The sequence below is a fragment of the Dreissena polymorpha genome, chromosome 9 (assembly GCF_020536995.1).
Source record: "Dreissena polymorpha isolate Duluth1 chromosome 9, UMN_Dpol_1.0, whole genome shotgun sequence".
Classification (NCBI taxonomy): Eukaryota; Metazoa; Mollusca; class Bivalvia; order Myida; family Dreissenidae; genus Dreissena; species Dreissena polymorpha.
Genome location: NC_068363.1, coordinates 72,980,077 through 72,994,921, shown reverse-complemented (window position 1 = coordinate 72,994,921; position 14,845 = coordinate 72,980,077). Strand labels below are relative to the sequence as shown.

The 14,845-nt window shown below is 41.5% G+C and overlaps 1 protein-coding gene across 1 annotated transcript in view; it reads left to right on the top strand.

The window, feature by feature from the left end:
• The window catches only part of LOC127844402 (myelin transcription factor 1-like protein), a 91,308-nt gene that overhangs the window by 71,068 nt on the left and 5,395 nt on the right, over positions 1–14,845 (top strand). Inside the window, exons 14-17 of the mRNA XM_052374550.1 lie at positions 6,129–6,272; positions 7,327–7,389; positions 9,305–9,412; positions 11,625–11,785. Coding sequence (XP_052230510.1) covers positions 6,129–6,272; positions 7,327–7,389; positions 9,305–9,412; positions 11,625–11,785 — 476 coding nt within the window. The remainder of the gene's footprint in view (positions 1–6,128; positions 6,273–7,326; positions 7,390–9,304; positions 9,413–11,624; positions 11,786–14,845) is intronic.

Below are 14,845 nucleotides of genomic sequence, written 5' to 3'. Positions count from 1 at the left end.
AAAATGTATGGTTTTACATTTGGAGTGTCTTGATACATTTACATTTAGTTTGTTGTTTTTGTTTCAATCATTATGCCCCCCTTTGAAGAAGAGGGGGTATATTGCTTTGCTCATGTCGGTGGGTCGGTCTGTCGGTCCGTCCACCAGGTGGTTGTCAGATGATAACTCAAGAACGCTTGGGCCTAGGATCATGAAACTTCATAGGTACATTGATCATGACTCGCAGATGACCCCTATTGATTTTGAGGTCACTAGGTCAAAGGTCAAGGTCACAGTGACCCGAAATAGTAAAATTGTTTTCAGATGATAACTCAAGAACGCATACGCCTAGGATCATGAAACTTCATAGGTAGATTGATCGTGACTCGCAGATGACCCCTATTGATTTTCAGGTCACTAGGTCAAAGGTCAAGGTCACAGTGACAAAAAACGTATTCACACAATGGCTGCCACTACAATGGACAGCCCATATGGGGGGCATGCATGTTTTACAAACAGCCCTTGTTTTGAATTTGAGTTTGTTTGAGAACTCTGCTTAAATACATGTTTTGTGTTACTTTTCTTAGTTCATTTCAGTGGAACAAAGGCATATGATTATGTATATAATAACAAAAGGTACAAATCAACTGGGTTGCTCTGTACAATCAAATAGTTAATGCCTGTCTTGGCAAATGTTATTATTATACATAGTATTTTACTTATGGCCTTAATATTTTGGTTTCCTGGAAAGCAATGGTCCTCATAAACTGTTAACAACCACTTTTCTCTCTTTTTTTGAATACCAAATTTTGTGACAATGCATAATAATAGGTTAGATTATAGCTTGTCTATTTGCCCATAGGGAGACTGTGAATCATGCAAACCTAGTTTTAAGAACTGAATATATGCTTTTTAAGCAAGTCTTCAATAAAAGTGTATTTAATAAGGGTGATATTCAATGATCTGAACAAAATATATCACTTGAAATGTCAACAAAATTCATCCATGCTGCAGATACATGTACATGTATATAAAACAAATCATCTTCGCCTGTGGTCCCATCTGGGACATAGGCCGCCAACCAGCTTCCTCCAGGCGTCTCGGTTGTGGGCGAGTCTCTCAAGCTGCCCCCATGTTTGGCCCATCTGCTTAGCATCTGCATCCAGATCACGGCACCAGGTGTTTCTAGGCCGCCCTCTCTTCCTTTTTCCTTGGGGGTTCCATGTGAGGGATTGCCTTGTTGTATTGGATGCAGGCTTGGGAAGGGTGTGGCCTATCCACCTCCAACGTCTCTGAAGTATGTCTTCTTCAACTGGCTGCTGGTTTGTTCTTCTCCATAATTCTTCGTTGGAGATCTTGTCTGGCCAGCGGATCTTGAGGATCTTCCTGACGCAGATGTTGATGAAGACCTGTATTTTCTTTATGGTGGTGACAGTGGTTCTCCAGGTCTCTGCTCCATAGAGGAGTAGCGGCTTCACAATGGTATTGAAGAGCCTAATCTTGGTGGTGTTGCCAATTACGCTGGATCCCGAGATGTTCTTCAGCTGATGGAAGGCTGCTCGTGCTTTACCGATGCGGGTTCTGACATCTGCATCCGTTCCTCCCTGGTTGTCCAGAATGCTGCCGAGATAGGTGAAGCTTTCCACCTCCTCCAGCACCTCGCCTTGGACTGTGATGGGTGTGTTGTTTAATGCGTTGGTCCTGAACACCTTGCTCTTCACTTTGTTGATGGTGAGGCCCAGTCTAGCTGAGTTGTTTGCAACCATGTTTTTTCTTTTCCTGCATCTGTTGTTGGGTGTGGGAGAGAAGAGCCAAATCATCAGCAAAGTCAAGGTCTTCCAACTGTTCCCAGAGTGTCCACTGAATTCCATTCCGCTTCTGCTCCGTTGATGTCTTCATTACCCAGTCTATGGCCAGCAGGAACAGGAAAGGTGAGAGTAAACAGCCTTGCCTCACACCAGTTCTCACTTCAAAGGCATCCGTGAGCTGTCTGCCGTGAACAATTCTGCAGGTCATTCCCTCATAAGACTCCTGATGATGTTGGTGATCTTTTCTGGCACTCTGTAGTGTCTCAGAAGTCTCCAGAGGGACTCCCGGTCAACGCTGTCGAACGCCTTTTCATAGTCAATAAAGTTGACATACAACGGCGAATTCCACTCCAGGGATTGTTCCAGAATGATGCGCAGGGCTGCGATCTGATCCCTGCACGATCTCTCCTTTCGGAAGCCTGCTTGTTGGTCACGGAGATGCGAGTCTACTGCGTCTTTCATTTGGTTCAGTAGGATGCGATTAAACACCTTTCCTGGGATGGATAACAGCGCGATTCCTCGGTAGTTGGAGCAGGAACTGAGGTCGCCTTTCTTGGGAAGCTTGATGAGGTAACCCTCTTTCCACTCTGTTGGGATTTCTTCTTCTTCCCATATCTTGCTGAAGAGCGGGTGTAGTAGGTCCACACTGGTCTCCACGTCAGCCTTAAGCGCTTCTGCCGGTATGCTGTCAGGTCCTGCAGATTTGCCGTTCTTCAATTGTTTGATGGCGCTGCTGATCTCTTCCTTTGTGTGAGTGTAGCAGTTGATTGGCAGATTGCTTGTAGCTGGCAGAATCTCTGGTGGGTTCACAGGGGCAGGCCTGTTGAGTAGCTCCTGGAAGTGCTCAATCCACCTCTTCTTCTGCCCTTCATCATCTGGTATTACTCCTCCATTTTTTCCCTTACTGGCCTCTCTGGCTTGGCAAACTTTCCTGCTAGTCTCTTGGTGATGGAGTACAGATCTTTTGTACTGTTCTGATAGACTGCCTCTTCCGCCTTTGTTGCAAGCGTCTCTAGGTAGTTCCTCTTGTCTTCTTTGATACTTTGCTTGATGCTCCTATTTGCTTCGGTGTACTCTACTTGTGCTTTCACTTTTGCGGCGCGTGTTCTGCTGTTGTTTACACTTGTCTTCTTTTCTCGTCTTTCCTCAACTTTCTGAAGCATCTCTGCTGTCATCCACTCCTTGTGGGTGTAAGACTTAGGGCCCAGTACTTCTTGGAATGTTGAAGTCACTGCTTCTTTCACGTTCTGCCACGTCTGCTCTATCGTCCCTTCTTCAAGCAGCTCCTCTAGGACCTGGAACTTGTTGGAGAGAGTGACCTTGAACTCTTCTTGATTCCAGGTGTCTTTCAGAGTGGCAGTGTTGTACCGTTGGCGTTGGTTGGGCCCCCCTGTCCAACTCTTCTTCAGCTTTAGTTTCAATCGGGCGACAAGGAGATGATGGTCCGAAGCCATGTCTGCTCCTCGCTCGACACGTACATCCTGAAGAGAGCGACGTAAACTCCTTGCGATGCACAAGTGGTCAATTTGGTTCTCCATTGACGGGTCTGGTGACACCCAAGTTGCCTTGTGTATCCTTCTGTGGTGGAAAAAACTTCCTCCGATGACCAGGTTACTTGTGGCGCACAGGTCGACGAATCTGTCCCCGTTGTCGTTCATCTCGCCTAACCCTTGCTTTCCCATGATCTCCTCATATCCTCGGTTGTCACTGCCCATCTTGGCGTTAAAGTCACCCATTAGAATGATGATGTTTCTCTTTGGTCTGTCTTGTATGATGGTTGACAGTCTATTGTAGAAGTTGTCCTTCTCATCCTCTGTACTGTCGTTTGTTGAGGCGTAGCACTGGATTATGTCCATGTTGATCCTCTTCTTCTTTGTAAGGAAAGAGGCCGTCATGATCCGAGGTCCGTGTGCCTCCCACCCGATGAGCGCTCTCTGTGCCGACTTGGAAAGCATTAGGGCTACTCCCTGGGTGTGTGCTGCATCCTCCTGCTCATGCCCTGAGAACAACAGTAACTCACTGGAAGTCAGTCGCTTCTTCCCAGAGCCAGTCCATCTTGATTCACTGATCCCTAGGATGGTGAGGTTGAACTTCCTCATCTCTGCGGCCACCTGTGCTGTCTTCACGGTCTCATACATTGTTCGGACATTCTATGTACCGATGGTGGTAGAGGTCCTAGTGGAGATGATGGTCTTCGGCCTGATGGCTTCCAGTTGACACTAGCTTTCACCGTCCGGCGTCATACGTCCTCCAGCTGGAGGTCCACCTTCTCCCAGGTCCGTGATGTCTGTTGTTATTCTGTTTTGCGTTTCTGTAGCAATAAGGTTTCAACAGGGTAGGGTAGCTAGCCCTATGCCCAACCCTCCTCCTTTTTCAGCGCGGACTTGGGACCGTCCTTGGCGGAGATATATAAAACAAAACATGAGCATTAATGTCAGCCAGTATGCATTTATATCAAACAAAACATGAACATAAATATCAGCTATTATGCAATAATATAAAACAAAACATGACCATTTATGGACAAAACAATTCAATTGCAAGCATAATTGAGAAATGTTTCTGCTTTTTTATTGAGTGGAAGCCTTCAAGTGAATAAAAAATAACAATATAAAGTGAAGCCAAGTTCAAGTGAAAAAGCCAGTAAAATCTCCACTTAAGCGTGTAAGACTTTGCTACAAAATGAAGTTTTAATAGACTTAATTTTAATATAATCTGTTATGTAAGTTTATTCTTAAAGTAAAGGACATACAAAATACATAAAGGAAATATATACAAATGCTTACATTGAAATAATAATGGATGGTGTAACCGTAAGCATTTTTCGCTTGTTAGAGAAATTCATCATGATCTGAATAGGCTATGTGATAATTAGTCCCCTACCGGTTTCACTGGAGGGGACTTATGGTTTTGTCTCCGTCCGTCCGTCACACTTTTCTGGATCCTGCGATAACTTTAAAAGTTCTAAATATTTTTTCATGAAACTTGGAACATAGATAGATGGTAATATGGACATTATGCACGTCATTTCATTTTGTTCCTATGTCAAAAATTGTGGTTGCTATGGCAACAAATAGACTAGAAATAGTGCTGAAAATGGTGTTTTTTTCTGGATCCTGCGACAACTTTTAAAGTTCTTAATTTTTTTTCATGAAACTTGCAACATGGATAGATGGCAATATGGACATTATGTACGTCATTTCATTTTGTTCCTACGTCAAAAATTGTGGTTGCTATGGCAACAAATAGACTAGAAATAGTGCTGAAAATGGTGTGTTTTTCTGGATCCTACGACAACTTAAAAAGTTATTAATATTTTTTCATGAAACTTGCAACATGGATAGATGGCAATATGGACATTATGCACGTCATTTCATTTTGTTCCTACCTCAAAAATTGTGGTTGCTATGGCAACAAATAGACTAGAAATAGTGCTGAAAATGGTGTGTTTTTCTGGATCCTGCGATGACTTTAAAAGTTCCTTATATTTTTTCATGAAACTCTAAACATGGATAGATGGCAATATGGACATTATGCACGTCATTTCATTTTGTTCCTATGTCAAAAATTGTGGTTGCCAGGAAACAAAAAAATAAATATTCTAAAAATGGTGAAATTTCTGACAATGGTGGAGCCGGTAGGGGACTTTTATTGCTTGGCAATAGTCTTGTTGAATTTGAATGAGAAGATCCCCTGGTCATTTTGAGTGACAAATTGAGTGATGAAGTTTCCTTGGAGTTGGGAAGTATAGTCCACCCAAATCCCAGAGGTTGGCATGGTGTTGTTTACTTCTTTGAACGATCAAGCAGGTATGGATGTTATATTTATTTCATATTCAAATAATTGTTGTATCTTTGTATTTTGTTGGCTAAATGTTTTGTTTATTGGGTAATGGGTGAAATGTATTCTCTCTTTTGTGAATATATTTGTTTTATTGCACATCATCTATGTTAATATTACTGAATTTTAAGTCATCTATCCATATAAATATGTTTACATTATGCTGATTGTTTATGTTTAACTGCAATATTGTACAGCAAAAATTTTCACTAACAATAACAACACAAAACTAGTAACATTTTGAGAACATATCCGATACTTTATGCAAATAGCTTAACATGATTACTAAAACTTCAGTTATAGGTTTACAAAAAACTTAACAAGAAAGTTTGCAGTTGTTACAGAAATATATTAATTTTATAATCTTGAACATTAAGAATTATATACAATGTATATGCAAAGCACTAATAAGATTGTGCACCCTTTATTTGATATGAAAGTTTCTTATGAAACTAAATCCTTTCACTAAATCCTTCAAGCTACTTTCTCTTCGTGTTCAAGATGCCCTACTCCGGGTTGTGACGGTTCTGGTCATGTGACTGGCAACTACACATCCCATCGGAGCCTGTCTGGCTGTCCCAGGGCAGCGAAACTCAAGAGGATCCTCGGCAAAGAGATTGAGAAGAGGGACGATGAACCACTCAGGTAAGCTGTGTTGCAGAAGTGTGATATCATACCATGCTTTCATGAAAGGTCACAACTTGATAACCTTTGATAAATCCTCCTACCATGGGCCATTAAAGCAAGGTTCTGATTGGTTTGATGAAAGGTCACAACTTGATAACCTTTGGTAAGTCCTCCTCATACCATGGACCATGAAAGCAAGGTTCTGATTGTTTTGATGAAAGGTCACAACTTGATAACCTTTGGTAAGTCCTCCTCATACCATGGACCATGAAAGCAAGGCTCTGATTGGTTTGATGAAAGGTCACAACTTGATAACCTTTGGTAAGTCCTCCTCATACCATGGACCATGAAAGCAAGGCTCTGATTGGTTTGATGAAAGGTCACAACTTGATAACCTTTGGTAAGTCCTCCTCATACCATGGACCATGAAAGAAAGGCTCTGATTAGTTGATTGAAGGTCACAACTTGATAAACTCCTCATATCATGGACCATGGTTTGATGAATAGTTGCCAAATGTAACCTTCAATATATTGTTATCAGATCCTAGACCATGAAAGCAATTCCTTTTGAGCAAAATGGATTATTAATCTCTTATTCAACATAAGTCAAAAATAACTTTTTTATTTGATGCAAAACCACAAAATATCAGCTATTTATGTATTTTCTAAGCACAAATTTCAATTAATATTATGCAGTTTGTCGGTACAATATTAGTATGGCATGTTTTATTTCAATCTGAATAAATTCAGATAACATTTAATTTCTTACAACAGACTTGAGATTTGTCGTGAAAAATCGGGCCTTGGTGAGTAAAGGGGGAGGGCATTTGGAATATGTTAAATGGAGCACAATGCATCTTAAAGCAGGGACCTATACAAATGTGTTTGTATAACAAGATAACATCAAAGCGGTAGCGTGTTATGTTATGAGTTTCACTTAAATGTAAAGAAAAGCAAAGCAAGAGTTGAAGATCGTAATTTATGGATTCTTGAAATTATGAAGGTGTTCTTTCCTTTTTAGGCGTACAATATAATTTCTGGATATATGAAGAAGTATATTTTGCTGTTTCAGATGTCCTATACCAGGCTGTGATGGGTCAGGCCATATCACTGGCAAGTACCTCTCCCACAGAAGGTAGGTTTCTAAAAAATGTATATAAAAGTATGCATAAGAATCATTAAATCGCTAATTTAATTTTCAATATGCCAGGTTTTTTAGTGATATCCATTTCTACAAAAAAGGCTACATATTAGTAGGTCAATAATTAAATGATTATGATGGTTTTACATTTTCAATTTTATCACATGTAACCGTATATTCCTAAATCTGAGTCCTTATTTTAATGACGTACAACCATATAAACATATCAAATATTGCATATGGTGTTAAAGGTCTTAATATATCATAGAGATAAATTAAACAACTAATTATGATAAAATGAATTTTTCATAAATCATTTATTAGTTTGACTTTTCATTGAATAGTGTTATCAATACTTCTCTAAAGGTAATTAAAATGTTCCCTATAATAACTTAGGTAGGTTGCAAATATTGTGTTACAATTTGTGTTTGTACATAGGTTACAGGTTCATCTGATGCGGTATTGCATATGGGGACTGAGAGGTCTAGGTCATTGTAATTGAAAATAGAAAAGTGTTCAATCTCAATAGTTTGGCTTCAGATATTGTGCTGTAATTTTGTTTGTTGGTAGGTTTCATGCAGGCCTAGGGTGGGATAGCATTTGGGGCCAGTTCAGTCATGGTAGGTTTCATGCAGGCCTAGGGTGGGATAGCATTTGGGGCCAGTTCAGTCATGGTAGGTTTCATGCAGGCCTAGGGTGGGATAGCATTTGGGGCCAGTTCAGTCATGGTAGCGTTCATGCAGGCCTAGGGTGGGATAGCATTTGGGACCAGTTCAGTCATGGTAGGTTTCATGCAGGCCTAGGGTGGGATAGCATTTGGGACCAGTTCAGTCATGGTAGGTTTCATGCAGGCCTAGGGTGGGATAGCATTTGGGGCCAGTTCAGTCATGGTAGCTTTCATGCAGGCCTAGGGTGGGATAGCATTTGGGGCCAGTTCAGTCATGGTAGCGTTCATGCAGGCCTAGGGTGGGATAGCATTTGGGACCAGTTCAGTCATGGTAGCGTTCATGCAGGCCTAGGGTGGGATAGCATTTGGGACCAGTTCAGTCATGGTAGCGTTCATGCAGGCCTAGGGTGGGATAGCATTTGGGACCAGTTCAGTCATGGTAGCGTTCATGCAGGCCTAGGGTGGGATAGCATTTGGGACCAGTTCAGTCATGGTAGCGTTCATGCAGGCCTAGGGTGGGATAGCATTTGGGACCAGTTCAGTCATGGTAGCGTTCATGCAGGCCTTGGGTGGGATAGCATTTGGGACCAGTTCAGTCAAGGTAGCGTTCATGCAGGCCTTGGGTGGGATAGCATTTGGGACCAGTTCAGTCATGGTAGCGTTCATGCAGGCCTAGGGTGGGATAGCATTTGGGACCAGTTCAGTCATGGTAGCGTTCATGCAGGCCTAGGGTGGGATAGCATTTGGGACCAGTTCAGTCATGGTAGCGTTCATGCAGGCCTAGGGTGGGATAGCATTTGGGACCAGTTCAGTCATGGTAGCGTTCATGCAGGCCTAGGGTGGGATAGCATTTGGGACCAGTTCAGTCATGGTCATTGTTACTTCAAATAGAAAAAGTGTTTCAGCTTAATAACTTAAGTTTGTATGGTGATGTTGTGCTGAAATTGTATGCGTTGGAAGCTTACTTGCCGACCTCGCTTCAAATTTTATGAAATTCAATAAAATTAATTTGTAAGTTATTAAAATTGTACCGGTAATTTATAAATTATTAGCTTTGAGTTTACCGGTACATGTACCATATACGTTCTACAGATATACAACTTCAAATATGTCTTTGTGGTCATAATATCAGATGACTGACAGAAAATGTACATTATAAGATCAAAAGGGAAGAATAGTAAAGCTCTTGATTGTATTTTAAGTTGGCTTATTCTGAAACCAATTTTTGTCTGGTTTATTCAGTGCTTCAGGTTGCCCCATGGCCAACAAGTATCGATTGCAGCGCAACCTGTTTGCGGGCATTGAGGGAACTTTTGACATTGCTGCAGCATTGAAAATGGAGCCTTGCGTGTAAGAAATCATTATTTAATTACTTGATAGCTCCTTTTAAAAAATAATTGTAACAAGATTTTTACAACTTAACAACTTTCTGAATAACTTGAAGGGTAATGGGTTAAATTTATGTATATATAAATTATTTGTAGATTGTACTTTGAAGCTATTTCCTCATAAGATTTGTTGGGACCTTCCTTGTATTAGAATACCTATTCTTTTATTTATTTATTTAATTATTTTGTGTCACTCTGTCAATGGGTTTGTCGGTTGGTCATTTGATAAGTCTGCATAATATCTTTTAAGTTATTTTGTGAACTTCTTTCGCATTTCTGAAGTGATTTAATTGAAACTTTTAAAGTGTCATCACATGGAGTGTAGTTGTCTCAGACTCTTTTCCTTGCCAAATGATCAACACATTTATGAGTCATTTGCTCTAAAACATGGATGGTAAACCAGTGTGAAAGTATAGCTGATTAACCAGAGTGAAGGTATAGCTGATAAACAAGTTTGAAGGTACAGCTGATAAACCGATGTTAAGGTACAGCTGATAAACAAGTTTAAAGGTACAGCTGGGAAACCAGTGTTGAGGTATAGCTGTGAAACCAGTGTGAAGGTATAGCTGATAAACAAAAGTTTGAAGGTACAGCTGGTAAACGAGTGTAAAGGTACATCTGGTAAACGAGTGTGAAGGTACATCTGTTAAAACAGTGTGAAGGTACATCTGGTAAACAAGTGTGAAGGTACATCTGGTAAACAAGTGTGAAGGTACATCTGGTAAACGAGTGTGAAGATACATCTGGTAAACGAGTGTGAAAGTACATCTGGTAAACGAGTGTGAAGGTACATCTGGTAAATGAGTGTGAAGGTACAGCTGATAAACAAGTTTAAAAGTACAGCTGATAACCAAGTTTGAAGGTACAGCTGGAAAACTGGTGTGAAGGTACAGCTGGTAAACTAGTTAAAAGGGACAGCTGTTAAACTGGTTTGAAGGTACAGCTGATAAACAAGTTTTAAAGTACAGCTTGGAAACCAGTGTGGATGTATAGCTGATAAACCAGTGTAAAGGTATAGCTGATAAACCAGTGTAAAGGTATAGCTGATAAACCAGTGTAGAGGTATAGCTGATAAACCAGTGTGGAGGTATAGCTGGTAAACCAGTGTGGAGGTATACCTGGTAAACCAGTGTGGAGGTATAGCTATTAAACCAGTGTGGAGGTATAGCTGATAAACCAGTGTGTAGGTATACCTGGTTAACCAGTGTGGAGGTATAGCTGGTAAACCAGTGTGAAGGTATAGCTGGTAAACCAGTGTGTAGGTATAGCTGATAAACCAGTGTGGAGGTATAGCTGGTAAACCAGTGTGGAGGTATAGCTGATAAACCAGTGTGAAGGTATACCTGGCAAACCAGTGTGAAGGTATAGCTGGTAAACTAGGGTGAAGGTACAGCTGGTAAACCAGTGTGAAGGTACAGCTGGTTAACCAGTGTAAAGGTATAGCTGGTTAACCAGCGTGAAGGTACTGCTGGTAAACCAGTGTAAAGGTATAGCTTGTAAACCAGTGTGTAGGTATAGCTGATAAACCAGTGTGAATGTATAGCTGATGAAACACTGTGTAGGTAAAGCTGATAAACCAGTGTGAATGTATAGCTGATGAACCACTGTGTAGGTTTAGCTGATAAACCAGTGTGAAGGTATAGCTGATAAACCAGTGTGAATGTAAAGCTGATAAACCACTGTGTAGGTATAGCTGATAAACCAGTGTGAAAGGTACAGCTGGTAAACCCACAGGTACTTGAAAAAAAAATTGGTCTTTATATATATATATCTATATAATAAGAGTACTCTTATTAATATATATATAAGCGCCACAATTTTTTTTTCAAGTACCTGTGGGTAAACCAGTGTGAAGGTATAGCTGATAAACCAGTGTGAATGTATAGCTGGGAAACCAGTGTGAAGGTATAGCCGGGAAACCAGTGTGAAGGTATAGCTGGGAAACCAGTGTGAAGGTTTAGCTTGGAAACCAGTGTGACAGTATAGCTGGGAAACAAGTTTGAAGGTTTAGCTGGGAAACCAGTGTGAAGGTGTAGCTGGTAAACCAGTGTGAAGGTACTGCTGATAAACCAGTGTTAAGGTATAGCTGATGAACCACTGAGGATGTAGAGCTGATAAACCACTGTAGAGGTATTAGTCATGTTTGTGCCAAAGGTCTTGTTTCTACACTGCAGGTGTCCTACACCAGGCTGTGACGGTTCCGGCCACGTGAACGGCAACTTCCTGTCACACCGCAGTCTTTCTGGCTGTCCACGGGCAACACAGGCCATCAAGAGGGCCAAACTGAGCCCTGCTGAACTGGCTGTACTGCAACAGAAAGTGGACAATGGAGAAGGTACTGAGTCAGTGCATATTTTAACTGAAAAGTTAGAATGGCTATATGTAACCAGAACAGCCTCTGAGTAACTAGCAGCCTGTTCAGGTTGCTGTTTGCTGATTTATCAGTATATTTACCTCTCATGTCACATTTTAGTGCGTTTTTTGTCCCTTAGAATATCAAATTGAACTAAAGACCTTTCTTACTAGATTCAAGTTTTAAAGGCTTCATTTCCAACCATAACATACTGATGAACAGCAAACAGCATAAAACCTGAACAGACTGCAAGTCACTTGAAGGCTGCTCTGGTCTCCATGTAGCCATTTTCACTTTGCTCCTGAACAAATGAAGGGCTTTTACGACTTATAATAGTGTTTTTAAAATGTTTTGCTTATTTTTAAATTGTTAATCATCTGGACAAATGATATACTTGTATTTTAAAAATATTTTAGGCTAAATAAACGTGCTGAAAGACAGGAGATAGATTTTACTGATAAAAGTTCTGTTACTTGTCACTCGGCAATTTTATTATAATAACGGGTTAATTGCTTCGCACTTTGGTGATAAGCATTTAAAAAATTTAATATTTACAAATCACCCACATCTTGCCATACTCTAACATAGAGTTGACAATAAAAAAGGTGACAGTTTTGATAATTATTGCCAGTATATTCTGAAGTGACTTATTTACAAATCATTATTTGTTCCCTTTTGAGTATGTGTGCTGTTAACCTTGCTGATTAGAATGCCATTGTGTGTAAGGGACCTTGTTGATTAGAATGCCCTTGTGTGTAAGGGGCCTTGCTGATAAGAATGCCCTTGTGTGTAAGGGACCTTGCTGATTAGAATGCCCTTGTGTGTTAGGGACATTGCTGATTAGAATGCCATTGTGTGTTAGGGACCTTGCTAATTAAAATGCCCTTGTGTGTTAGGGACCTTGCTGATTAGAATGCCCTTGTGTGTTAGGGACCTTTCTGATTAGAATGCCCTTGTGTGTAAGAGACCTTGCTGATTAGAATGCCCTTGTGTGTAAGGGACCTTGCTGATTAGAATGCCCTCATGTGTAAGGGACCTTGCTGATTAGAATGCCCTTGTGTGTTAGGGACCTTGCTGATTAGAATGCCCTTGTGTGTAAGGGACCTTGCTGATTAGAATGCCCTTGTGTGATAGGGACCTTGCTGATTAGAATGCCCTTGTGTGTTAGGGACCTTGCTGATTAGAATGCCCTTGTGTGTTAGGGACCTTGCTGATTAGAATGCCCTTGTGTGTTAGGGGCCTTGCTGATTAGAATGCCCTTGTGTGTTAGGGACCTTGCTGATTAGAATGCCCTTGTGTGTTAGGGACCTTGCTGATTAGAATGCCCTTGTGTGTTAGGGACCTTGCTGATTAGAATGCCCTTGTGTGTAAGGGACCTTGCTTATTAGAATGCCCTTGTGTGTTAGGGACCTTGCTGATTAGAATGCCCTTGTGTGTTAGGGACCTCGCTGATTAGAATGCCCTTGTGTGTAAGGGACCTTGCTGATTAGAATACCCTTGTGTGTAAGGGACCTTGCTGATTAGAATGCACTTGTGTGTTAGGGACCTTGCTGATTAGAATGCCCTTGTATGTTAGGGACCTTGCTGATAAGAATGCCCTTGTGTGTTAGGGACCTTGCTGATTAGAATGCCCTTGTGTGTTATGGACCTTGCTGATTAGAATGCCCTTGTGTGAAAGGGACCTTGCTGATTAGAATACTCTTGTGTGTAAGGAACCTTGCTGATTAGAATGCCCTTGTGTGTTAGAGACCTTGCTGATTAGAATGCCCTTGTGTGTAAGGGACCTTGCTGATTTGAATGCCCTTGTGTGTAAGGGACCTTGCTAATAAGAATGCACTTGTGTGTTAGGGACCTTGCTGATTAGAATACCCTTGTGTGTTAGGGACCTTGCTGATTAGAATGCCCTTGTGTGTTAGGGACCTTGCTGATTAGAATGCCCTTGTGTGTTAGGGACCTTGCTGATTAGAATGCTCTTGTGTGTTAGGGACCTTGCTGATTAGAATGCCCTTGTGTGTTAGGGACCTTGCTGATTAGAATGCCCTTGTGTGTTAGGGACCTTGCTGATTAGAATGCCGTTGTGTGTTAGGGACCTTGCTGATTAGAATGCCCTTGTGTGTAAGGGACCTTGCTGATAAGAATGCCCTTGTGTGTAAGGGACCATGCTGATTAGAATGCCCTTGTGTGTTAGGGACCTTGCTGATTAGAATGCCCTTGTGTGTTAGGGACCTTGCTGATTAGAATGCCCTTGTGTGTTAGGGACCTTTCTGATTAGAATGCCCTTGTGTGTAAGAGACCTTGCTGATTAGAATGCCCTTGTGTGTACGGGACCTTGCTGATTAGAATGCCCTCATGTGTAAGGGACCTTGCTGATTAGAATGCCCTTGTGTGTTAGGGACCTTGCTGATTAGAATGCCCTTGTGTGTAAGGGACCTTGCTGATTAGAATGCCCTTGTGTGATAGGGACCTTGCTGATTAGAATGCCCTTGTGTGTTAGGGACCTTGCTGATTAGAATGCCCTTGTGTGTTAGGGACCTTGCTGATTAGAATGCCCTTGTGTGTTAGGGGCCTTGCTGATTTGAATACCCTTGTGTGTAAGGGACCTTGCTGATAAGAATGCACTTGTGTGTTAGGGACCTTGCTGATTAGAAAACCCTTGTGTGTTAGGGACCTTGCTGATTAGAATGCCCTTGTGTGTTAGGGACCTTGCTGATTAGAATGCCCTTGTGTGTTAGGGACCTTGCTGATTAGAATGCTCTTGTGTGTTAGGGACCTTGCTGATTAGAATGCCCTTGTGTGTTAGGGACCTTGCTGATTAGAATGCCCTTGTGTGTTAGGGACCTTGCTGATTAGAATGCCGTTGTGTGTTAGGGACCTTGCTGATTAGAATGCCCTTGTGTGTAAGGGACCTTGCTGATAAGAATGCCCTTGTGTGTAAGGGACCATGCTGATTAGAATGCCCTTGTGTGTTAGGGACCTTGCTGATTAGAATGCCCTTGTGTGTTAGGGACCTTGCTGATTAGAATGCCCTTGTGTGTTAGGGAC